A 25,538-nucleotide genomic window follows, 5' to 3' on the forward strand; every position below is an offset into this window, starting at 1 on the left:
CTAAATTACAAGCCCCAGGCTCAACACTTGGATAATGTAACTGAAAAAGTTTTAACTTAGAAGATAGAGCAGACTGGGCATTAGCGGTAAATATGTTTATTAATAAGATATAATTTACAGATCATGTAGTTCATTAGTATAACGAAATATGCAACGGTATACCATGTTATGTTTGGGAAAATGATAACATGGCGGTCAGCGCAAGCCGCTTACGTCATTGATAATAAGCCGCATGTATCGCTTATGTTATTAACATAAATATTTAGACAAGTAAGTCTGCGGCGCTGCATGGGAGTTGGATGGTCGGTTATTTATTTTGGAATGAAAATATAAGCACTGTGTGCACCTAGTTAGAGCTTCATTTCATTCATACCTATCTGACCCCAACCAAACAAAAAGTTTTTTCAAGACTTCAAGTTTTCAATCACATTGGTCCTTCCTTGATTTTTGTTACACTTGATTGTCGAATACACAGAAATATGACCGCTCAAATATAGCTAGCCGCTATTCGCACTCGAGTGCTCACAACTTGTTACTGTCCGGATGCCCGTTACTTGTTTAACAATAAACAATAAGCTAGGTTCAATATTTTGACAAAGTTTGCTCGATTTCGTAGTTATACCAAGACCACGCAACTCCTGCAACGGTTAGGTATAAATGTTTCTAAGGTATTCAAACAGACTTTTACGTTAAGACAAGTAAAGTCAATGGTGCTTTAGGTCAAGTTATGTCAATTTATGACAATTACTTTCGTTTACGGAAGAAATGTTTCATATTTTTTTCGACATGGAATCGAACGTTTTTGCTACACACCATTAACTTAGCGCAGAAGCCAATGATATATGGGGTGAGGTAAAAGTTTCACTTTTAAGCTGGTTTAAGCAAAAGATGAAAAATTATGTTCTCAGTGAACATCAATATTTACAGCAGAGCTGTGTAAGAGTCTTTAACTGGAACAAACTCCATTACTGAAACAAAGTGAAATTCTGTTCAACATATAGTCAAAGCCTCTGTATGATAGGCATTTCGCCATGAAGGTAATAAAAATTATTGTAGGCGGAAAAATTAATGCTAAAATATTACAAACTTTATCACACTGTTAGCGGTCTTAGTGACTGCAGTAAAAAAATGACTTTATTGAACATGTATATCCTATGTTATGTTTATGAAGGTTTGTACATTTCAGGGTCAGTCAAAAAAGCGAATAGACATGACATTTTAGGTCTAGCTTACCTAAGCCAGTCGACCAATTACATAACAATTGAGGGTCCACCAAGTGTCTCTTATCCGGACGAACAACGACATAACAACCGAGGGTAAACGTCCCTTAAGTGGACAAGTAATGCTACATCATTCGCGGGTCCGCCAAGCTTCTTTAAATCGGACAAACAATGACATAATATCGGAGGGTCAGTGAAGCTTCCGTTACAACGGACGAGCAAAGGCAAAACATTCTTGGATCTGCAAAGCTTCCCTTAACCGGAAGTTACATGAATGTATAGATCGACTGGTTCAAATGGTAGCATATACCTCGGCGGTTATTAATATTCTCTAGATAAACAAAGGCTAGTTAAATAAATTGTAATTTTCTTTCTTTCTTTTCAAATATGTTTCGAGACCCAAAATGTGTCTTCAAAGTCATGTCTTATTTTCTTTTTTAAAATAGTATCCAGTTTGCAAGACGTCTCATCAAATTGCTGTACAGTGTGTCCGGACGAGAGTACCTGTTTTCGACATCAAGTCATCTGGTGATGAAAAAGTGTAGCCTGGCTAGGAAAACTGCTCAAGCTTATCAGCACAGACTTCACGTATAACAGGACAAAAACAGACAAATCAATAATTAATCACGCATTTATTCACAAAAAATAATAAATAAACAATAAATAAACATTTGTGAAGAATTCTTCAAAATGATGAATAAAATGCATCATAGTTCTTGAAATATATGATTTAGTGATGTTTTACAACACAATTTGACAAAATACACACATGCAAAGAATCGTCCATTTTACCCATAATTCTCTTAACGCCTCTAATCAAAAACATCTTACTGACAGTAAAAGTAGACAAGTATTCGGATAAGAACAATATATCTTGGCATGAATATACTAGCAGTTAAAACTCTTTAACAAAACATTCAGTGAGTGAATTTCATTCTACGACTTAATGGCCCTTCCTTTTAAAATAATATGAGCCGTGCCATGGGAAAACCAACATAGTGGGTATGCGACCAGCATGGATCCAGACCAGCCTGCGCATCCGCGCAGTCTGGTCAGGCTCCATGCTGTTCGCTTTTAAAGCCTATTGGAATTGGAGAAACTGTTAGCGAACAGCATGGAGCCTGACCAGACTGCGCGGATGCGCAGGCTGGTCTGGATCCATGCTGGTCGCAAACCCACTATGTTGGTTTTCTCATGGCACGGTTCATATGTTAGTAAAAAGCTTGAGTTATTTTTTTATTGGCACATACATAGAATGTACAGTGTACAGGCCCCATGTTCACAAACCAATTTCAGTCTCAGCTGAGTTTGATAATGGAATTTTATTTCTTAGTTTTATCAAAATTGCATGTTTAAAAATGAATGTTTAGTGAATTACTATTTTCGAGTGACTATCGAATCTTGACAGTAAGTTTCAGTTGGAATGTATTCTTGAAGTTATAGGAACATTTGCAATCAAACGTTCAATCTCAATCTCAGCTGAAACCGAATAATGATTTATGAACATGGGGCCAGATATGTTTTTTTCATAAGGAATCTCGAGACTCAAGAAACATCGGTCTATTAACAGAGGTCGGGCAATATGAAGGAAAGAAATCAACCAATAATATGACTATAACATCAAACCAACAAAAAATCGCTCGTTCTATCATGAGAACTCCACTACATTGCTTTAACAAAAAGCTACAAGCACTTAAAAATATAGAAACCCGTGTTTTCAATTTGAAACATAGTTTGCACTTTTGTAAGTGTTGGTATTTAGGCACAGCATAAAAAGTAAAATGACAAGTTACAATCCGAGTAGATTACAAAATGATGTGTTTCTTTCTTGGATGACCGATTTTTTCATGGTACATAATGATGAAAAAGTACAATTTGGAAAAAGCTATCTGATAATCAGAGCAGTATTAGTAACTGTACATGTTCTCCACTGTTTTTACTGAAAAAGTTTATACTGTTAATTGCAGAATTCTAGTATAATAATTGAAAACAATTTTACAATGTTTTTGTTCACTCGTGATTCAAAAACTGTGCGGTTCGTGTTACTTAAATATTTCAACATTTTTTATCTTTCTTTTGTAATAAAACATGTAGATAAAAATAATGCGAGCATTTTCTTACAATATAACCCTGCTTTACATTATTTCAAGTTTAAAACACATTTTTACTTCTGTTTTTACCAAACCAACATATGCTGATCACGTGTACATTGTATTGCACAACAAGTAACAGACTATAGTTTACATCATAACAGCAGAACGAACACTCATCACAACTAAAGTCTGTTTCAGTAAATGCAAACCAATATAGATCTTTTTCTTATATTTTATTATTCGAATGTGTTCTACAATATCTGCGGACGAAAAGAACATTTGCCTCGATAAGCAGTGTTGTAAAGTTTATAAAACATGTTATACTGCGATTTTAAAATGCTGCTTTGTGTACATGTATATTTTTCCAGCAAGTATTCAAAGACCTATATTTACGACAATTCGTAGCCTGCATTTTTTTCTTCCATAATAAACGTTTTATGATTTTTTAACGATCAGCTGTTTTTCGAATTTACAAGTACTTAGTTATGAATTGAGAGCCAAGAAAACATCTTTGTACATAATTTATCGGGGAGAAGTCGTACAAAACGTGTTAAAACCCTTCTATTAACAGCACGTTCATTTCGAGCCTTACGACTGTTGATCAAGCAAGGATATTTGGACCTGTGTTACAGATCCGGTGTGATAAAACTGATTCTGCCGACCAGTCTAACAATAAAACTATGCCATTTGTTAATTTTATAACCGTGTTCAAAAATTAACTAGTCAGAATCTGGTCTACAATCGCATCTTTAAAATGCTAAGTTCCTTTAGTACAGTAAAAATTCATTAACAAAACAACTTAAATCAGTGTTTAAATATTGCCAACTATTTTATTTCTATAGAAAGAACTGTTTGATATTTGATCGAACTATTGTTAAAATAACTTTTTTACGTTTTAACTGAGTCTTTATTCCATTAAACAACTGAGGAAAAATACAATATCAAGATTTTTTAACAGCAATTATTTATTTGAGACAAAAACATTTTGAATATACTATATTCGAAAGAACTCTAATTTTTAAGCGAAAAATAACCTGATGAAAACAAAAGAAACATCGAATCGTGGCTTTATTTACCTTTTTCTACATTTTATTAAAGAGTACTTTTGGAGAGCTCATTGAAATACAATATAAGTAAAAATACCTCGTATAACCATTCAACATAGATGATAAAATGGACACTTCTTTTTTTATATCCCTGTTGTTTATTTGTAGTATCTTAAAGTCACAATGTTTCGATTATATACAAGACTGTTATATTTATATCTGTTGAATTCTACACCAAAGCCGAATACTCTGTATAAAATCGTAACGCTCTTTTGTCAATGTATCTAAGATGTTTTCGCAAAACAACGTTCTCAACATACAAATTAACATTTTCCTCGAATTTATAATCACTCATTTTGAACCCATACTCCCTCCTTCGTCCAGCGAGTGTAAGGAACGAAAAGTTCTGTAAGAGTGTTCCCCATCTAGCCTCGTTGTGAATATTTACTTTCAAGCAAAGTGTATATAGATAAATTTAGAATTTTTTGGTCATTGGCTCATTGGACTTGACATATCTGATGGTGTTTCACCATAATCAGCATATTCTGAGTTCGGAGAGCCCGGAGTTACGTACTCATCATGTTGATTTGGCCAGCCGTAATAAGTGTCCACGTGACTTCCGGAATAACCGTTATCCATACTGAGGTCCTGTGGTCCTTCTGTATCCATATGATCGAATGAGTTCATCTGAAATAATTTGAAATCAAATTATAGATTATCTCACTATCGGGAGTATTTTAATCTATCATGCAACATTCTAAAACACTGACATCCTGCAACTCTATTTAAATTACTTATAGTAATCCAATGCCGAAATACGTTGGCCGATATTACTAAGAGCCGTAATGCCCAGGCACCAGTCTAGTATTACCGGCGAAATTTAGTAGTCAATGACCTTTGTTGTATTTTAGACAGAGTACCCCTCCGTATTAGCAGAAGTTGTCCGGAGTGTTATACTTTTATATTGATACTAAAATTTCATACTGGAATGAACTAAGTGTCTGATGCACATCTTCTGGCTTTTTGTTGTTCTTAACAGAACAGAAAATACGTTGCTTTTTTGTGAGACTTTGAATGCACATGCTATATAGCATAAACATGTGAGACTTGTTCAATACAAAAGTAAATGTTTGGTGCGCACAATTTTAAAATCCCCAGTTGTGCTTCGCTTTTGATCATTACAAGCAGGTGCCAAACCGTTTTCCTTTATTTGTTTGTTTTGCCTTTTTTGTTTATTTGTTTTATTATGTCTACGTATTTTCCATACAGAAACTGCTACAAGGTCTTGGTATGACGGGCTGCATTCTTTTCCTACTCGAGTTTTGTGTATGTTTCTCTCCCAAAATTTTATGTAACTGCAAACGTCTGAGGCTGATATTAATATATTAAAAATGATCCAAACAAAATCCATGCATAAGAACAAAGAAAATAAGAAAAAATAAAAAACAAAAGCAAAATATTTGCTAAAAAGGCAATAAAAAACAAGCAAAAACTAAACTCTGCACGTAATGTTTTTACGGTAAACTGGAATTTTCAGAAAATTTGCGATTTAACATGATGTTTTAAAGTTATCTTATAAACGATGTATTTCAAGAAGAGAATGATGTAGTTGTATAACAATATTCTTTTGATAGTATTATCATTTTTATGTTGTTACATTTATATAGCCAAATGATTAATCACTTTGGATTGTTCAACAAATGTGATTTAAAAGAAAAAGGCTCATCTTGAAAATACACATGCGTGGAATTGATAGCCTAAAAATTGCAAAACACAAATTTTCCGAATTCATTTTCACCGTTTTCATTCCAGGACGTCACGTGGACTTGTAGAGGGTAAAAACCTTGTAAAAATTATACGATTTGTCTATACATTTCTTAGAATTATTATAAGAAAAATTAGAAACTTTTGACAAAATAGACAAAAGGTGACTAAGGATAAAAAATTGCAAATGAAAGAAAAGACACATCAAAAGAATGAAGCAAAAAGCAAAATTAAAACTGAGAGGGGCTTGTAGAATGAGTTTTTAAGATATCTCTTTTATAAGAAACAGTATTAGAAAAAAAATCAATAAATCCTGTCCAATTGACGAAATGGCTTATTTTCTTCTGAATACATAACTATATGGTTAAAAAAGGAAATTGAGGTGTCCAGTTCTATCACAGTTAGAGAAACTAAATGTGTTTTAGTTCTAGTATTTTACATTTTTAAAGATTCTAATAAACCAATAAACAGTTTAGAAAACAATTGGTTCGCCTTAAAAATTAAAACAGAAACCATCTATTAATGAACCTCTACAAGTCCCTGTGTAATTTATATCAAGTTTACCGTGTAAATTGTGCGGGCTTAGTTGTTAACGTTTTTGATTGTTTTTTATCGTGAATCGTCATAGCAGACGATCATGTCGTCATCGTCGTCTTCTGTGACGTCACAAAAGGCGCTCACCAGTTGCTGGAAAGGAGGATGATGGTCAAGGTCGCTCTGCATGGCAAAATCGCTTAGTGCCTTCCATGGAGGTTGATATGCTTGGACCTCGACCGGATTGGCCTGCATCGGACTTTCGTGCCGCACTGGGCTTGAGGCGACCATTGGAACACCCTGCATCGGCCCATGAAGTCGACCGCCATTCTGTAACATAAAAAAGATTTTCATATCATAGAATGTATACTAATAGTGACTGTACACGTGAATATTTCAATATTTCTGTTTAATCATTCAAATGCAATTGTATATTATTCGACTTTCCAAGTAACGCATAACATCTATAGGTACACCTAAAGCAGACGACAGACTGAGTTTACATATCGATGATTTACTGTGGATTTGTTGGATATCTTTATTTATGTTTTTTTTTATTTACCAATGTAAGACTGCACCATTTGATACATTTTCTGTACGTCATACACTGTATAGGCATTTTTTTCGGATTTCTTGACGTAAATTAAAATATTGCCCATAGAAAACGCCCGGATGTCGCGGTTAGAAAAAAATTGACCTGCTAAAATGTATGCCTTTAACGTGATTAATCCTTGTTCTATATTTCAAGCACGAAGACATGAGAAAAACATGTCGTAAAATCATGAATTGATCAACTACTGCGATCTATAGGAAAAACACTTGTAAACGGTTAATCTAGTATCCAGACAAACAACTGAAGTTTACATATTCCTTGTGTGTAAGGAAGTTGTTATGCGTATGTAAGAAATGAAAAAAGACTTGTCAAAAATCGTATGCCCTTATTTTACAAGTACAAACAGTACGAAGCGTTCCCACTGATAAATCGCCCTCGTGTGGGAAAATAGCGACTTCGTAAAAATGAAATTATTTTATTTGAAGAAGCGAAAGAGAGAAACGTATCTTAATTTAATTTGTTCTGGTGTAAACTTAATAGCTTATCATTTTTAAGTATCCCGGTATAGAACAAATACAGCCACGTTTCAAATGGGTAAAGGAATTATGCAATAGCATTTTATGCATGACTTTTCACATCTCGTATGTGTTCATTTGACCCCGTCACAAGAAATTATTTTTTGTTTCAAGTTTTATTGGCCATCTTGCTATAAGTTCATTTTTATACACAATTCATTTTATTTCAGAGCGATATCAAGAATATTGTATCAATATGTACCGTGACCATTTTTACCTAACACGTTACTGACTAAGACGCAGTCAACGTAAAAACGTAAAACAAATGTAACGCCAAAAGCTGTACGGAAATTGAACATTCCCTGCTTTAAATTCCAAATATATTTCAACATGGAACTTAAACATATCATAGTAAACCGCATTTTAATAAATTAAATTTGTCACTCATCGCCTTGGCTAATTTTTCAGCAATTCTTAAATCATATTTTTTTGGTCTTTCTCCTAGTTGAATATATTATTAAAAAGCATATTTCTTGCTCTCTCTGCACCATGTAATACGCAGTTACGATAAAGTCCAGACCACTGGAAATCAGCGTGTCTCCGCGTTAAACGCTCAAAAAATTTGATTAATGTCTTAAGCTCTTTACAAACGTAGAATATATGTCTTTCCTCCCTACATTTTTATATACATTATACGAAAAATAAATGTTCCTACACAACCTAAAACACATGGTTGCGCGGAAATCGTTCAACGTTTTTGCCTCACTCTATCTTTAACTGACATGCCACCCAATAAGAAATTAGGCATTTCAAATTCCAGTAGTAATTTGTTTTCGTTATTTAGCCGATATGAACAGCATTTAAGATTAGATAACGGACGGTATCCTATGCTAGCAACAGTTCTCTCGACTATAAATTATATTTATTTCTCTGTTACTGCATAAGAATAGTTGTTTGAATTGGTCATTACTGTAGGTATTTTTGGGCGTGTGTATTTTTAAAGGTTTTAATCAATACATTTTTTCACATATAATATCTTCACATATATTTTCATCACATATATTTCTGTTGTTTTCTCCTGTATACAGATCTTCGTGTCCAAACTGGTTCCAAAGACACGAAATTATTCAACGACATAAAACATGGAACGTATTGCTTCACTACCTAAAGGTTGGTTTTCCTGCAAATAATGAATATCAAGCATAAATAGCTAACGATTATTAAAAAATATATTAATGTAGGAATAACAATAAAGATAAATCGGTTATACTATTATTTTATTGTTATTACTATTATCTTAATTGTGTGTAATTTTTACACTCTCGATTATATTTTACGATAAAACTGTCTTGATTTTTTTTTACTTCCAAATAAATTTTATTTGATTCCTGACGTATCTTGAAACTCTTCGAGAAAATAAATGTGTAAAAATACCTTAAGCGTGAACTGTATTTCAGTGCAGTTTTTCAATGTTTAATATCACATTTTGCTATCAGTTAGTCATATTTTTCTTTATTTGCGCATTTTTTGTTACCAGTGAGAGCAACGTTTGTTCTGGGTTGAGTTTCACAATTCTACGACAACACGATTATATCTTTTTGCAGTGGCTCGCGTTACCAGAAATTATTAAATCAAATGATAAAAGATGAGACTTCAAAAGGGCCGAACAATAAGCTATCTAATTATTGGGTTGTCGCATTGATCTTCAATGTTGGAGATAAAAAAGAAAATATTGATAAAACCTTCGGATGACTCTCGTTTATATTCGTGAATAATTCATACATGTAATTATGTACAACGATGAATATGTGTCAATATGTAATAGGTCAGTTACAAGTGCTTGATGTAATAGTCAATAAAATATGCCTAACTCAAAACTGTACGTTTCATTGATCTTGACTTTTAGCCCGCTTGATCAGATCAATGCATTATTGTTGAATGCGAATGGTGTTGCAATTTCTAATTTCCATTTTAAGTTTTTAAAACACAACCCTCCGCGTTAGGTGTAAAGACATTTGCGATACGAAGGTCAAACCCCGCATATGAATAGGGGGAGTCAAGTTGATTTAGACCATAGGAACCGAGGAACTTAGTACTCAGCAAAAGAAGTCAATCTTATCCGAAGAGGTGAAATAGATCGCAAGATTCAAGAAGATTTCCTGTTGATTTTTTTTTTCAAGTTGGGCATGCGTTTTTGTTTACACAAGGGTTTACGTTACAGACACGTTCTTGTACTCATTAGTTATCACCGAGGGCAGCGCCCATGACCGGTCACCCCGGCAACGCCGGCACGAGTCTCCGTTAGAGCGTTTAAAGGTACAAATGTAAACTACAAATGGCTAAGTTATCTGCCCGACTACCTTGAAATTCCTCTTTGAACTTCCTCACTTTAACCTCTTCACAGTCCTAACAACTTTAAAATGTGTATTCGTTGTTGAAACTGACAGGAAGCCCTCTGCCTCGCTCCCGCCCCATATAAAAACCGAAAAACAACCCTAGAGTTAAATAAAACTATTCCACGATAAACAACCAAGTATTAATTGCAAGCAATACAATAAAAACACTTGAAATATCGCCGTTAAATCTTTCAGAAGATGAGACTTGTTGTCATTAAAATTCGCCCCGAGTATCTGCCGCGAAATCCGCATATCTGTCCCTGAGTCAATAATAAAATTGATCGCCAATATAGTCCCAATTATTTCAAAACTTTACATGTTGTCAGGATTACGTCTAAAGAGCTAGAGCAGAAATTTCAGCTCCGATGCCCAATTTTACTTGCTTCATTTCCGCGTTTTGAAAAGCATGTTTGGGTCTCAATTACTTTCGATTTAGACTTAATATAATCGTTAGGGCTTAATATAATCTTTTTCTTGTTCCTATTGAAGCATAGCAGATTGACTGGCTTTGTTCACTGTCATTATCAGCATCATTTCTTAGTGCACGAGAACTCGAGCTGTTTGCACAGATGCGATAGAAAGGATCTTTTGCGTGTTTCTTTTTATTCAAAATTGTACTATTACACGATATTAAACGAATTTATTAACATGCATCTAAATTGCATCGGAGTAACAACGTAGTATATTGTTCGTCCGTCTGTTTCAACAGGAGTGAAAGTACTCTATGTACTTCTTTATTTGAATGCTCTGATCCCTCTTTCACTATCATCCCTTGATTCGTGTTTGTAACGTTTCAGACGGCGTGCCAAGTACATAATGTTGTTGTTTTTTTTTTCTTACCGGGCTATATATGTATAGAGCAAGATAATTATAATGTTCATTTTTTCACAACGATATATTCACTTTTTATTTAGATTGTTTTGGCTTACAAACAAATATGAGTTTGGTCTTTTCTTTGACATTTAAGTTCATTCTTCTTTCAAAAACAAGATATAACACTAAAATATAATAGCAGGCAAATATGTGTGTTTTTTCAACCTATCATCAAACGGACATGCATGCATTTTTATAAACTGCAGTATGCAAATATTTTCTATTTATTTCAATTTTATTTTAGCAGGGAATGAATTGAAATTCACAAATTCAAAATTTATTTTCAATATAACCAGATTCTTTACAATTGTATTTTTTTTCGAATTATAACAATCAGATAAATAAATTATCAAATTCATCATCCCCCATTTGTGCTCCACATTCAAATATCTAAACACACAGAGAAAATTACAACATTAATATGCAGTTTCGAGCAAACACTGTTTATAATCTGTTCTTGATCAGTAATTTGAGAAATCCTATTCAACGTTTTTTATTTCATTTTGTGAGCAGTGTGAATCAGAGGAAAATGTCATTAAAATGTTGATACATCTGATACCACGACTGTCGTACTATTCGGCGACAATTGCCTGCATCCGCGAAAACTTGACTTCTTGAAAAAAGCAAAACACGTAACAGTAACATGTTCATAAAACCTTTAAAGTAACAACGTTATCAAGTAAATAGGTTTCATTTATTTGGTGACTTTTTTTTTTAGATAGTACTTTTTCTTCTCATCGATTGTTGCATAGAACGTTTTCTTCAAATTGGTTGTTTGTCTTTTGTTTCAATTCGTTCTTTACATTTTATACGCTTTTTTGGTAAGAATCGTCGCCGTTAACAAAATAAAGGTCTGTGGAAAATTGACGCTACCATGTAATATTTCGAAATAGGTCGCTGTAAAGTTCTCAGCCATTTACATTGTGTATTTTTTAAATAATATATTTATAGAAACGAATGTTTTATTATCAAACATTTTTTATTAGTATCGTTCTAAATACAACATTTTAGTTTAAAATGTTTTTCAAAAGTGCATCGGTAAATCGTTCTGCACAATATGAGGACACGTCCAGTTTCAACAGAATGATATCAAGTTTGTTTATAATTCTAGCATGTAAAGATATTCATTTTTTGTTTTATCAATTTTACAAACTGATTCACATCAACTGTGATAACCTAAAATTTACATTATGTTACGTGGATTTCAAATGTTTCATTTATATAAGTCTTTGAACTGGCTTGCAAGTTCACAATCTGTTGACATGTCTTATAGTACATTGAACTTAACGTCAAGATGTTACATTTAATCTATTCTTACTTTTGTTGAGCTGTATCTTTTCTGCATTTGTATAAAATTGTTTCATGCATATATATTAACACTATATTAAAGACTGATTTGAGCTTGTAAAAAATTAGTAAACTTCTATAACACTGTATGCTCTCAATAAAAAAAGTCCAAAATCTTAGATTTAAACCCAAAATGGCGAGTATTTTCATTTAATTTTGAGCATCTTAAGTTTACTTCATGATTTATGTAGACAATTTGCCTTTTCCAATAGTCGTAAATATCCCCCTGTTCGCATACATTGCCTGGAGATTTCGTGCAATTTTCTTGATTGTTTGCTCGATCGTTCGGCGTTTGACATATGCCCCGATAGATATGTTGATTAACTGTACATATGTTTAATTACTTAAGTGATTAGTTGCTCAAGGTTTATACATCTATAACATTAATAACTCAGGGCACGTGCTGTCTCGTGCATATTGGGAAAGTATTCCAGCGATGTAACTGAATGTATAGTAACACGAATCGCAGCCAATATCATTTAAACACCAAACAGAACTACAAAATAAGAAAAAGATATGATCATACAAAAAGCTAGATTAAAATAAGATAACGTTAAATAATTTGGAGACTCAAAAGTTAATTATATTGTTCTTTTCATTGTAATAAAGTGCTTCTTATTAAGTGCCACTTAATATTGTATAAAAAGAATATATTTCAATGGTATTATCTAAATGAATTTAGTGTCACATAACGATGACTTCACTTATTTTACCCCCTTCCCCGTTCTCAAAGCCTGTCAAAACGGGACACACTCTAAGAAATCCGCGTGAAATCGAATAAAAATGCATCTCGCCGAAACTTTCGTGCGCTCCCTACGATGGGACTAACAGAGAAGTAACTAGCTTGCTTCGTGTCGTTCCCATCTGTCGCTCTCGAACTTCTCGAGAATTCTCGAGAACCCTTGCCATATTGTCAAGAGACTTCTGAGGTTTTCATTGGACAATAGCGGCGCGCGAAGACCTCATGTGCAGATGACACATGTTGCGGAATCGTTCCATTTGGAATACTTTGCACTTCTTATAAATATTTAAAAAGTAGCGCGTGCGAATGGCTAAAATTAACAGCTTTAATGTTGTTTTGTAATAACTTTTGCTTCGGTCTTTGGTAAGCGTTCGATAAACTCTTGTTTTATGACGGCAAACACGCATCTTTGAAAAAGTATTAAAATGGAACGTAAAATTGGATTTTTCATAGCTTTACGGGTGTTATTTTTTTGTTTCAATGAAAAAAAAAAAGTTTTGCCAAACTATACGATTGAATTTATCATTAGATGAAGAACTATTACAAAGGGTCAAAAATGAACTCTCTTTACTGAATATCAAAGGGATGTGGTCAGCTAGTTCACCTGCTTTCAAAGGTTTAAATTAACTTGTCTCTGGTTAAGAAATCATTTTAGGTGGCAGTTTGCCTTTCTCTAACTCATACCATTTCTGTATCAAAACTGATAACAACCTAACTATCAAAGAAAATCAAAAAATGCCAAAACTTTTAATTTCATCCGAATAATAAAGTTGTACAGACCACACATGAAAATTCGCCTTTTATTGACTTTTCAAATAAAACTTGCTTGGGATAATAGTTTATAATATTTTACTGACTAAAGTTAATTTACAAATTATATACCTAAACCCTTAGGACATATTTTGGACGTCGGCAGTACAAGAGAAAATAATGAAAAAATATTAAAATCATTCACAAGAGTTTAAAGTAATTAGTTCATTCAATCGACATTTTTATAAGTTATAACTAATTTTTAATAACTTATTTATGCGCAATGTCTACACGGAGGTTAATCATATTCTGTTACCGACTGATTTCGGGTTGTCATTTTTTCTAATTTTCTTGTAAAATAACAACAATAATTTTACTCAAAAGATGCCTTTTAGTTTTCGTTTATGTCAATTTTGCGGTTTACCAAAGTTGTTAGTTTTTGGTAGCAATTAGAAAATAAACTTGTCAAACGATAGACCGCCCGCTGAAAAATCATCCGCCCCTTGGTATACCCGAATACTTCTTTTTTTCTGAAAGTGTTTTTTTTTTTTACAAAACATAGCAGAAGCTCATCTGGGTATATCTAGGGTGGCATTTTCAATTTCTTATCTTATTGCATAAGAAAGTTAATTAAAGGGTATGAATACAAAGATTTGTATAAAGGTGAGGTGTCTTTTTTATGTTGAACGGACTTTCTGTAGCTATTAACATTATAAAAAAGATCACAAGTTTTTGAATTAATCTGATACCTAATTAAAATCCGGTTTCGTAGTGTTTGTCTCTTGTCAAAGATCCCACGTTCATTCTGCGATCTACGATGAAAAAAATGTTGTTCATTCAAACTTAACGTCGCCAACGTCTTAATTTCCGTTTTGTCGCTGAGCGAACTTACTGCTTCGCTATGAATAGAGATATTTCAATGCAGTGTTCGGTATTTCGTGCGGGAAAAGTTTTACATTAGCTCGGCGCCACGCGAGCACGAGACCTCTGACTTCGTGAACAAAGCTTATTATTTAGTCTCCGTGTTTGATTAATTCTCGTGTAGTTTTCGCTACCGTGCTCACAGAGGTGAATATTTGTCTAAATAATGAGTCTCTAACAAGAAACCAGTGTTTCTATTATAAAAATGCACGAACTTCTCATGCTTTCGACAAAAATAAAATACGTTTTACCGTTTCTTTTCAATATGTGTGAATTTTGAAAATCGTTACTGGAAGAAAAGATTTTTTTTTCGTATTATAGCTCCGTTTCTCCAGTCATTTCTATTCCTACTGAATTACAATTTTTGTGAGATCTTGGTAGGTAAACTAAATCGTGCCAAGATTATAACTGAAGTCCCAACATTTTCGAAGCAAATGTCCTCCCCACTTAAATATGTAAGTAGTATAATTTTGAAAGACTTTTCAAGTAGCTAAATCGTTCAAAGTACTTTTTGTAAGACTTTTAAGCAACACCAAAATAATAACAACTGGCTCTGATGATTTTTTAGTAGAACTGAGCAGAACCACCAGCCTTCAGTAAGCCAACTAGATGGCATCCTCACATGTAGAATTCTATGTCTCAAGCGAGACTCGATCCCACAGAGGTGAGGGGCAGGTGATTCACTGCAAAGAAACTTAACCACTCGGTCACGGAGGCCCCTTGATGTTCTATATTGACTTTATACAAAACAAGAACAAAATGTTTGGCTATTGTTTCACACTTGTGCACACTTATGTAGTATGCCATTAGGTTTCTTAAGAAAGCTTGCACGAACAATTAGAAAGTATAGCTTAGGTCACATGACTGACAAGCCCGTGAGAACATGAAGCGCTGACTCCCTTTGATGACGCGTTTCTTCTTGCTGGTAAATATTGTAATATTCAAATTTTTGAAAAAAAAGTTTAAGAAAGTATGTCAAAGTAAACAAAATATCGGTAGCAACAATAGGCTTTGCCATAAGGCAGCCGTAAAACCTAACGGCAAATATCCCCTGCGTAATTTTTATGTTTAACATTAAATCTTTTTATCACACAAATGACCTGTGTAAATTTAATTATGTCAATATAAATAGAATTGTGGTGTAACGAATTAGTTCAATAGAGTTTTAAATGAAGTAGAAATTTTGCTTCTGGTAAAAACACATTGAATTAATTTTGCTGGCGTACAATATAAAATTAAAAACTGAATGAACGGTGACGGGCGAGTTCGTAATTTTGCAAGTATTAAAACTGTTTTTAATCATGTGGATTGAATAAAGTAATTACGGACCGACCTCCTTGAATGTTGCCTTCTGGGGCAACGGCGTTATACATTTATTGAATGACCGTTTGGCGAAATATCGACAGACACAAATTATTTTATGAAAAAAAGAAGCCAATTTCCACACGCCCGGAACAAAAAGTATAATAACTATAATAACAAAAAAACTGAATATGAAACTGTTTTCAGTAATAAGAAATCAGCTTATCAATAACGCCGGCGTGATCACCTAAATTACCGTGCGATCATTCATATCTTTCTTCTACAAGAGATTTGAACTTTCCTGGAAAATCCCGAAATCGCTCAGGAAGAAAAATTTAACATGACAGTAACTCAAATAAATCATATTATTACCATAAACATAAGGCTTAATCATTGCTATGATTTTCTGTTTATATCGCGTTTTTGCCGCTAAAACTCACGCGACCCTACTAATTTCTGCTCTAAACACTAGTTAAGGCCGTGCGACTATTTCATTAAAGTTGCAATATCAATAATTAGGATGCGTTTAGTTAGGGAAGCGGGCCTTGGTCACGCAATCCTATAAACACGCAACAAAACTCTAATATGGTATCTCAGTCTCTCTGTTTTTGGATGCATTTTGTCCAAGAGTAATTCTATGATCAAGTCTTGTAAACTTATCTCAAACTATAACGTTATGATTGGTTAAAGGGGAAGGAATTCTCAAACATAACTTTATAAAATATGTAAGCCATTGTCCAGCAATTTATGACGTTGAACAAATTTTCAAAATCGAACAACTATTGAAAAAGATGTGGCAGTTTGTATTTTAAGAACATGTCTAATCTGGGAAGCAGCCTTTTTAGTGTTTATGACGTCATTAATAATTCATTTTAAGAAATATGCCCCTGAATAATTTTTTTATCGTTTCTTGAGATGAGATGGAAAATATGATATTTGCTATATTTCTGGTTGAAAAAAAAAAACAGAAAAAAACACTGAACCTATCACATTTGACGATGTACTATACATTTTTATTACACGACAGAGAAAGAACTGAATCAGATATTTTATACTCGGGAATAACTAAAGGTATTTAAAGAAACGAAGTCATCAGAGAAGCGGAAAGGTATCAGAGAAACAATAAAAACTACCAGGGCTCAGTTTCAACGCAAGTGTTGTGCCATATTCACGTTTGTCATTCCATCCAACACATCTTTTAACTTATCATTTCAAGTGTGAATCTGACAGGAAAGGGACATGTTGAAACTGGACTTGACAAGTGTGATTAAATAAATAATTCATCGCATTACACAAAATGCTTGAAAAATATCAAAGTTAAAACAGAAGTAGTAGTACCCGGTCTTGTTGGGTCCTTTACATTCTTTCCGGGGATAAAGTGTCTTTTCGATTCTTTCCGCGGAAAGGATCATTTTCGCTATTTTCAGAATGCCGAAAAAGGATGGAATTAAGGGAAAAGAATGCCATTTAACGTAATTAAAAAAAAAAAAAAAAAGATTCAGGGAACTTAAGGATATAACATGTTCATACACACTAACTTTACTTATTTGCCTTTCCCTTATATGTAAAAAACTAAGCGTTCTTGGGCATCTCAAAAATGCCTCAAGGAGCTGTTACACGGAAAGTTCTATTATGATGAAAATTTCCGGACATGGATTACTAGTAATTCTTAGTAATTTTGATAATTTACCACAATTACTACATGTCGTTATAGGCTTCCTCCGCCTCCTGTGTAATTTTTGCGGAGAAGAATTTCCGGCTTGCGGCGAACCCCCTTTAAGACACACTCCCTCTATTTCAATTATATTTAATTTTTGTGTAATTATTTCGAAATGAAAATTAGACCCGAGATGATTAAGGATTATTTAAGCACCGTTTTTATAGTGATATATCAAGATGAATTCCTCGCGCGAACTATGCACGTGCTTCGCGTGAAATGTATTCTTCACTGGTATAAAAAGTATACAATTATCAAAATTTCCTAGCCATTTCTAACTTAATGTATGAAGCATAATTCCAGAAAATGAGAAAGTGACAGTAGTTGTTTCAGGCCCTATAATCTAGACCTTTGCTTTGTGTAATAATATTATTATTACTTTAATAAAAAGATGGTCAAATGCTACTGCTTCATCACAAGATATCTCTGTAGCTAAATTATCAGCCCGCTAACTACGTATCAACATTTGAATAAGTTTGACAGACGCAAAAGTGAAGTTTTATGGCGCATCAGCAAAAAAAAAAAAAAAAAAAAAGGATACTGGTGCAAGTGTATTATACCGGATATTTATGAAACAATGCAGTTAATAATGACAGAGAAATTATCAAGATGGAGACAGAAGTAACAGCAAAACATTTAAAAAACAACAAAGAATTTTGGCAGGATCTGCTTGATTTATAACTTTGTTGTAACATGCGAATTTTTGAAGCCAATGCGTCGTTTTAAGAAAGAGGTATAAAGGAAACAACTTATTTGCATATTTCCATTATCTTAAATGATTGATATGCATATTCATAAGCCTCTGTAAGATTAATATCCCTTTAAGCTCAAGACAGTGGGTGTAAACTAATGCAAGTAAAATTCCTACTTCTGCAATTTCCTGTTTTGAAAAGGTGCATCCGGTGTTAATAGCAGACGATACACTCCTGTATCGAACATACGGATGAAATTTTCTCCTGTCATTTCGTTTCACTTATTTTCATCATTTTTTACTGCATCCGAAAAAAAAACTCAACAATATTTTTGCAATTATATTCCGAAACTCAATTTCAAAAAGTATTCGGGTTGTCAAAAGCTGGTATCTGCGTTTTATCATAGTTATTATAAAAACGTTCAGTTGCCCATGAAAATATATTAAAATACTGTAAGGGCTAGAAAATGAGTGAATATCTTCAAGATTTTCTTGCCGCATCTGTGACCAATATGAATGAAATATTTATCTCGAACCTGTCAAGAATGAGTATAACAAGATATTTAAAATCCGTCTGACGGTGCGCTTCAAGTATATTTTTTGATATCTATATATAAACAGTCTCGGCATCCTGTGGGCTTTTTCCAATAATATCTGCCAAACACTCATATCGTCTATGTTTTTCTACGTTGGGGGTATATGAATTATGTTTTTTCTTGAAGACGTAAATGTTCCCTTTGATGCGCCCGCAAAAAATGACAATGAAAAGCATAGATTTTTACATTTCACAGATTTTTCGAGGAAATTACCAATATTGTATCACCTTGGTTTAAAAGCCGTCACCTATCCGGCCACCCAAAAATACGAATTATTCTGAAGACAGTTTTAATGACATTGCACCATGTTAACATTTTAGTCTGCTTATATATTACCAGGTATGTGAAATAACATTCAGCATATCATAACCTATTCCGCCTCTTAAACCGTAAGCAGAAGTCTGTCCTCCATTTTATTCAGCATTAGAAAAGTTCCGGTTTTAATCAGTACGTAGGACATTCTCTACAGAAAAAATTGCCAACTTCGTGGTCGAACGTATTTTTTCACCATAGCCTTACAATACCGTAGGCAAAATGTTTTGCACTTTGATACACATGTTCTTAAAATAAGAATAATGTGTATATAAATATAATTTTTAGGCAACTATGGTACATTTTTCACTGTATCTTAACGAATCTGATGAATGGCGTCGCTTTTTGACATGTCCAAGAAGGACTGTGTAACAGACGAAACGCTACATTCGGAACCCCTTGGTGGGGCAAATTGAGCACTGCAGATTCAATCAGATATACGATTAGTGGCTTTATACTGAAGTATTTTATTCAATATTAACCAGAATTTTCATCGAAATGAATCATTTTTCTGACCCATCATGTACAGACAAATTGATGTACTGATTGTTGAAGTCAGAAAAACAGTTTTAGTGTTTTTAGGTCCATAGTGTGCTTAGCAATTAAGTCACAACATATAATTGTGCATTTTTGTCTCAAAGTGGCGTCTACCTAGATCGGAATCAATTTACAAGCGGGCAACATTTTTGCCACAAGTTAGGTACACCTACCTACAAGAATGCCAAACAGCCCTACTGAAACATCATGGCGCATTTTGGTGTACCGATCACGTGGCCGGGATAACCCGGGGTAGTATGAATCGAGTCCGCCTTCTGATGCTTAACGGTATAAAAAAACCTTAATCATAATCATAAGCTTTCAACAGACAGTGAAGTGCTGCAATATCTTTGCTCGAGTATTTACCCTCTTGAATTCACTCGTACAGTGCTGGGAATTTTAATTGTGTAGTAAATAAACACGTGGTTACCTTTTCCTGTTGTTGTTGTTGCATCTGTTTCATTAAGATGCTTCTTTTCTTGTCTTTACAACGCTTGTTTTGAAACCAAACTCGTATTACACGTGGACTCAAGTTTGTCATTTCAACTAATTGTTCTTTCATGAGAGCGTCCGGTCGTGGATTAGCGTTGTAGCACGTGCGCAACGTGTGTAGTTGTTTCTCGTTTAGTACCGTGCGCACTCTGGTAGGTTTGTGGTCCTTTTTAACGCCATTTTTCCCATGACTGTGGTCTCGCCGCTCTGAAATATACCAAGCATTATTTATAAAACATCAGCTTCAGTTAACGCATAGATTTCATATTGTTTGCAGCTATTTCTCTGTAACTTTTTGAAGTTTGTAAAATTGTTGTATTATGCTGAATTGCAGTTTCCAAATGCCGTCACACGAGTTAAATGGGGGCTATTAAGTGATATGTCAAAGCACTCTTAGAGACAAAATTCGACATTCATTTTGTATGTTTATGTACAGTAACTACTACAAAAGAATTTAACTTGGATTTCTCTCCGAATGACATTCGGCAATTTCCGTACGATTACGTATTCTCCGTTAGCTATTTCGGCATTATCCGGCTGCTATTTTAGTTCATACGAGTAACGACGGAAATTGCCGAATGTCTTTTTCAGGTCTGCTAATACAAAAGTATTTAGTGAATCGCGACTGACTTGTTTGGTTAGCCCTTTTTTTTTTGAGACATAATGAGAAAAGGGAGATAATTTATATAGTATAATAAATATCATGGTTTAAATGAATCTGAATTTAAAGAAGATAAAAAAACCCATTAAATTTTGAATTTAAACTAATCCACTGTCACGTTCAGTAGTGCAACATATTGCAGACAACGATTTCAACTTTAATTAACAGAAAAAAAGAAGAGAAAAATATTAAATACACTTATGATTAAAGTTTTACGCATATTCTACCTGAACTTCGTTTGAACTGAATTTTCTTTTCTATCCAATCGATAGATCAACAGATTATGTACTAGTATCTCATTAAAATTGATAAACAATTTAAGAAACATGTTACATTAGATAACTGCTTTTCTGATTTTTGTCCGAGCGCCAGCTGTCACACGAACAAGTATTATTCAAGTACAAGTTTTCACATTGAAAGCTCAAAAAATATCCATTTCGTACTCTTAGTGTCAGATGTAAAAATATGATAGGCAGATGATATAAAATAAAGTATGATGCCCACATTAGATATAAAAGTAAAAAAAAAAAGGTTTAACTAGTCTGAAGTTTTTCCCCCTTTTATCTCTCAGTTAATTCTTGAATATACCAAAATAATTCAATAAATATGCCTTTGCAAGATGTTGAATGCTATGTGTACAAGAAATACATGTTGCAATCATTTTGAAGTTGCGCCGTGAAACGGTCTAAAAAGTCTCTCCACTTTGACTCGGCGGTGTTATATTTTCTGAGATCATGGAGTCCATTCAGTGAAGATGTATCGGAGTGCACTTTTCAATACCTTTCATAAAAAAGACTCGATAAAAACCAAGCATGCCGTCATATTTGCTTGGTTGCATTCTAGGCTTCGAAAGGATCTTTTGGATTTACAGTACTGAGTATTTTGGCATTGTTTTAACCGAGTCTAATAAATAAATAAATACATAAATAGAAAAATAAATACATAAATGAATAAATGAATAAATAAACAAACAAATGAATAATCCTTAAAATATCTTAGGTTTTTGAACACTGAAAAAAATTCTACATAGCTATTTTTCCTTAAACTTTTCCATACTGAATTTTAAAATGCAAAAATATCCAGACCATTCGATATTTAGAGAGTTCAAATGAATTCGTAACATAAAACAAAATATAACTTATTTCATTACAAAGTTTGAAAATTCGCATGGTCCAATTCGTCTAACATATCTTTGAAAAGGCGATCTCAAGAGAAAATCCGAACTTAGTTAGTTTAGATTATAGTTAAGAAACAGTTAAATATTTGCACAAACGTTTAGTCTTTCGCCATGCACTGAGCAGGTACTATTTTTTCAGGTTTCTTTCGCACAGTGTAAATATTTGAGCATCGGATCGAATTCTAGACGAAATTTTTTTCTCAAATAAAAAAGGGAAATTAACATTGACTGGTATGAAATGTGATTTATTAACGCTTAAGTCTATATAATATGGTCAGCTGCTACTGTGTAAGGAAGAGGAGGCAGTAAACAGTTTTGAGCTGTTAGTGTCGAATTGGCCGGGGTGAAATTTACAAATAAGAGGCAATTTACGGAATGAAGTGCATATTTGAACTTCTAAATAATAATAATTGCTAGAATTGAAGTTTCAGCGGCTAGAATTGAGTTTCACTTATTTAAAGAAAATCAGTTGAGTAGCCTTGATCTTGATAGTATGACGTAATGACTTGCAGGAGCGTATACATGCTTCCTCTGAGCTAGCTGAAAGTGGGGTTGTCATTTTAGCAGGTGCCTCAGGAAAAGTGGAATAGTGAAAAAACGGTACGGAGGGCCCATATATTTCAGCTTATTTTCAGGTTTTACAGTGTTACTGGAGTACGGAACAGTGTAGCAATTGTGGCTATCATTTTCAGGGAATTTTCTGCAGCGATTGAAAAATTGGCAAATTTAGCTTTTTTCGTCATCAGTTTCCGCGACCGGGAGAGCACAAAATTCAGGTCTTGTAAACAGAAAACTAGATATTAGAGATGTATTGCAGATGGTTTGTAACGGTAGACATACAGTGATGTTAATGTTGCAATATCTTTATTTCAGGTGTGTGGTTACAGACTTTTGTGTGAGGTTTTGAAAGTTAGGTTGGCGACTCTAGGCCGAGAAGCTCAGAAAACTGTTTACTGCCTCCAAGAAGCTCTTTTTTTTCCGGTTTCGTATCCGTCCACGCTCAAGGATAAATGCTTTTAAAAACGGTCTTATTTTTCTTTTAATTCCATCGTTGCAGAGTCTCAATGGATGCAGACTCGTTTAATTTTTTCTTATATATTTATGAGAGGATGGAATGTTGAAATTTTCTGGCATACCTGCTTTATATGCAGCATTTTATTTCGTCATTATCAGGCTTTATTTATTCTACTATCAGACCAAAAATAAATGCACAAAATACTCAGTTTATTGCAAACAAATAGTTTTAAGAAGTGAAATCGCGTGCAATAAATCGTTTCAAAGACTTGTTTTCTGCATTATAGAGACAAAAGAAAATAATTTAGCATTATAACAAGTTATCTTACTGATAGCATATCAAAACCACGGAATTGCCGGGTATTACACAGACATCAATCAGACTTTTAAGACATAAAAAAAGTGTACCTTGTTTCAGAAAATTATTCAAAATACTATAAATTTGGAATCTCAGGAGCTCTTGTCATACTTATCCATACAATATTTATAAGCTGGGTCGTCTGGTGAGTATTGTATGAGGCGCTATCAGCGAGAACGCGTTTAAACATCCATGACACTTTATGAAGCGTTTCGTATCTCCCCCTCCCCCGGGGACGCTCACGTGGAACCCTTGAGAGCAGACGACAGTTGATGTCTGTTTATTTCAATTAACTCTTGTAAATAATTAATTATTGACCTTAGACAAAGATGGAATGATTATCAACGCGCCTTCATTTATATTTCATCAAAAATCCAAACGGTTCTGTATATGCGATTACGGTAGGGTTCGATCTGCGCAGTAGCAGACGACATTTTAGACATCGCTCATTATACAGAAATAATGAATATTGAGCTCGTTTGATCCTTATTAATTTGTTAGATGTTGCTTTCATGCACTGTTTTATTTGTTTTATTGCCTACTGAAATGTGGGTTTCGTTTTTAGTACCTAATTCTGCCTGTAAAAAACACTTAAGTATTTCTAATTCTGTCTTACTAATACACAGTCTGATAAGAGACGCTGTTGTCTGTAAATGCACTTATTTTGAATATGTTTCACATGACATATTAATAATCTTACACCAACATCGAAATCAGACGGTGTAAAATTTGCACAACGAGATCATATTTGACGCACAACAGTTACTTTTTCGGCTGTACTTTTATCCGCTTGAATGCATTCGAAAATTAAATAACAGTTTGAAGTGATATGTACTTGAAAAAAAAAATGAACGAGTTAGCTTAACAAAAATTAAGGCGGGTCAGTAATTTGAGTAATCTAGTCAATGTTTGTCTATTTTACCAATTGTAAGGACAATTAAATGATTTTTATATGATTTTTTTCTTCTATTTTTCTCCCTATAAGGTTCAAAAGTTTGATTAATTTGTTGTTTTCAATCGAAATTGTATTTGAGAGAATGATATCGTTTCTAATTTACTTTAGAGATGCACATTTTTGGTCAAAATTTCACGGAAACCGTTGTTAAAGAAAAGACTTGAATAGCGCTTAAAACTCCTTTGCAGACCGTCTGGTAGAACACAGCACTTGGCCATTCATTTCATCGAGTTTAACCGATGTTTATGACTGTTAATCAGTCAAAGTCAGAAGCGGGTATGTAAGTGTTTAGAAAGGGTTCTATGGTAGTGTTTAAACAAAGGTCTTGCACTGCTAAAAACTTACTTTATAACTCAAAATTCAGTATGTAAGATGGGTGGTGTCTTCATTTTGTAAAAAAGTGACAGCATAAAAAATAGCTACTTTTAATTTCACACCATAGATTTTTTATTCTAATTACAGAGTTACTACGAAACGTAAATAAATCAAGATTTTTAGTTTATATATACCTTTCTTCTGTATAAAATACAACATCTTACGGCTCTTAAATTATTCTGTTCTTGTTTTTAACACATAAATGGATTGTAGTCATCTGGGGCCAAGAAACACGTCCGTTTTCTGTCGTTTGCTTCAGTTTTGCAAAAAGAAAAATTAGTTTTCTATGAAATCCGGGAAATTGTCCAAAGATTTTACTTCGTCAAATAACTTATTCTTATACTTTCTTACAACCTATGACTAGTTTTGGCGTTATATTTCTTTTTGACAGACGACAACGGACAAACTAGGATCTCGCGCCAATCTGTCACGCGCAAAATGTAAGAAACAGACGACATTCATCAAAATGACTTAGAAATAAGTAAGGTCATGTTCATGCATCAATCATACGTTAAAATATCAACTGTTTTAGTTATGTTTTCAGGTTTTTGTAATATTGTTTCCTAAAGAAATATACAATTCGTCTTTCCGAAGATA

At 33.7% G+C, this 25,538-nt stretch overlaps 1 protein-coding gene across 3 annotated transcripts in view; it reads right to left on the minus strand.

Moving 5' to 3' along the window:
* Window positions 1-2,394: 2,394 nt before the first annotated feature.
* Window positions 2,395-25,538, minus strand: part of LOC123522923 (insulin gene enhancer protein ISL-1-like) — an 83,012-nt gene continuing 59,868 nt past the window's right edge. For 2 of the 3 annotated variants that reach the window (XM_045300453.2, XM_045300452.2), the window contains exons 4-6: window positions 20,340-20,608; window positions 6,805-6,987; window positions 2,395-5,046 (exon numbers count right to left, since the gene is read on the minus strand). In XM_045300453.2, the coding sequence (XP_045156388.1) occupies window positions 4,849-5,046; window positions 6,805-6,987; window positions 20,340-20,608 (650 nt within the window). In that variant the 3' untranslated portion in view covers window positions 2,395-4,848. Of the gene's footprint in view, window positions 5,047-6,687; window positions 6,988-20,339; window positions 20,609-25,538 lie in introns of all 3 variants that reach the window. The other variant, XM_045300454.2, reaches the window with a different exon arrangement.

This window comes from Mercenaria mercenaria, chromosome 8 (genome assembly GCF_021730395.1).
Source record: "Mercenaria mercenaria strain notata chromosome 8, MADL_Memer_1, whole genome shotgun sequence".
Taxonomy (NCBI): domain Eukaryota; kingdom Metazoa; phylum Mollusca; class Bivalvia; order Venerida; family Veneridae; genus Mercenaria; species Mercenaria mercenaria.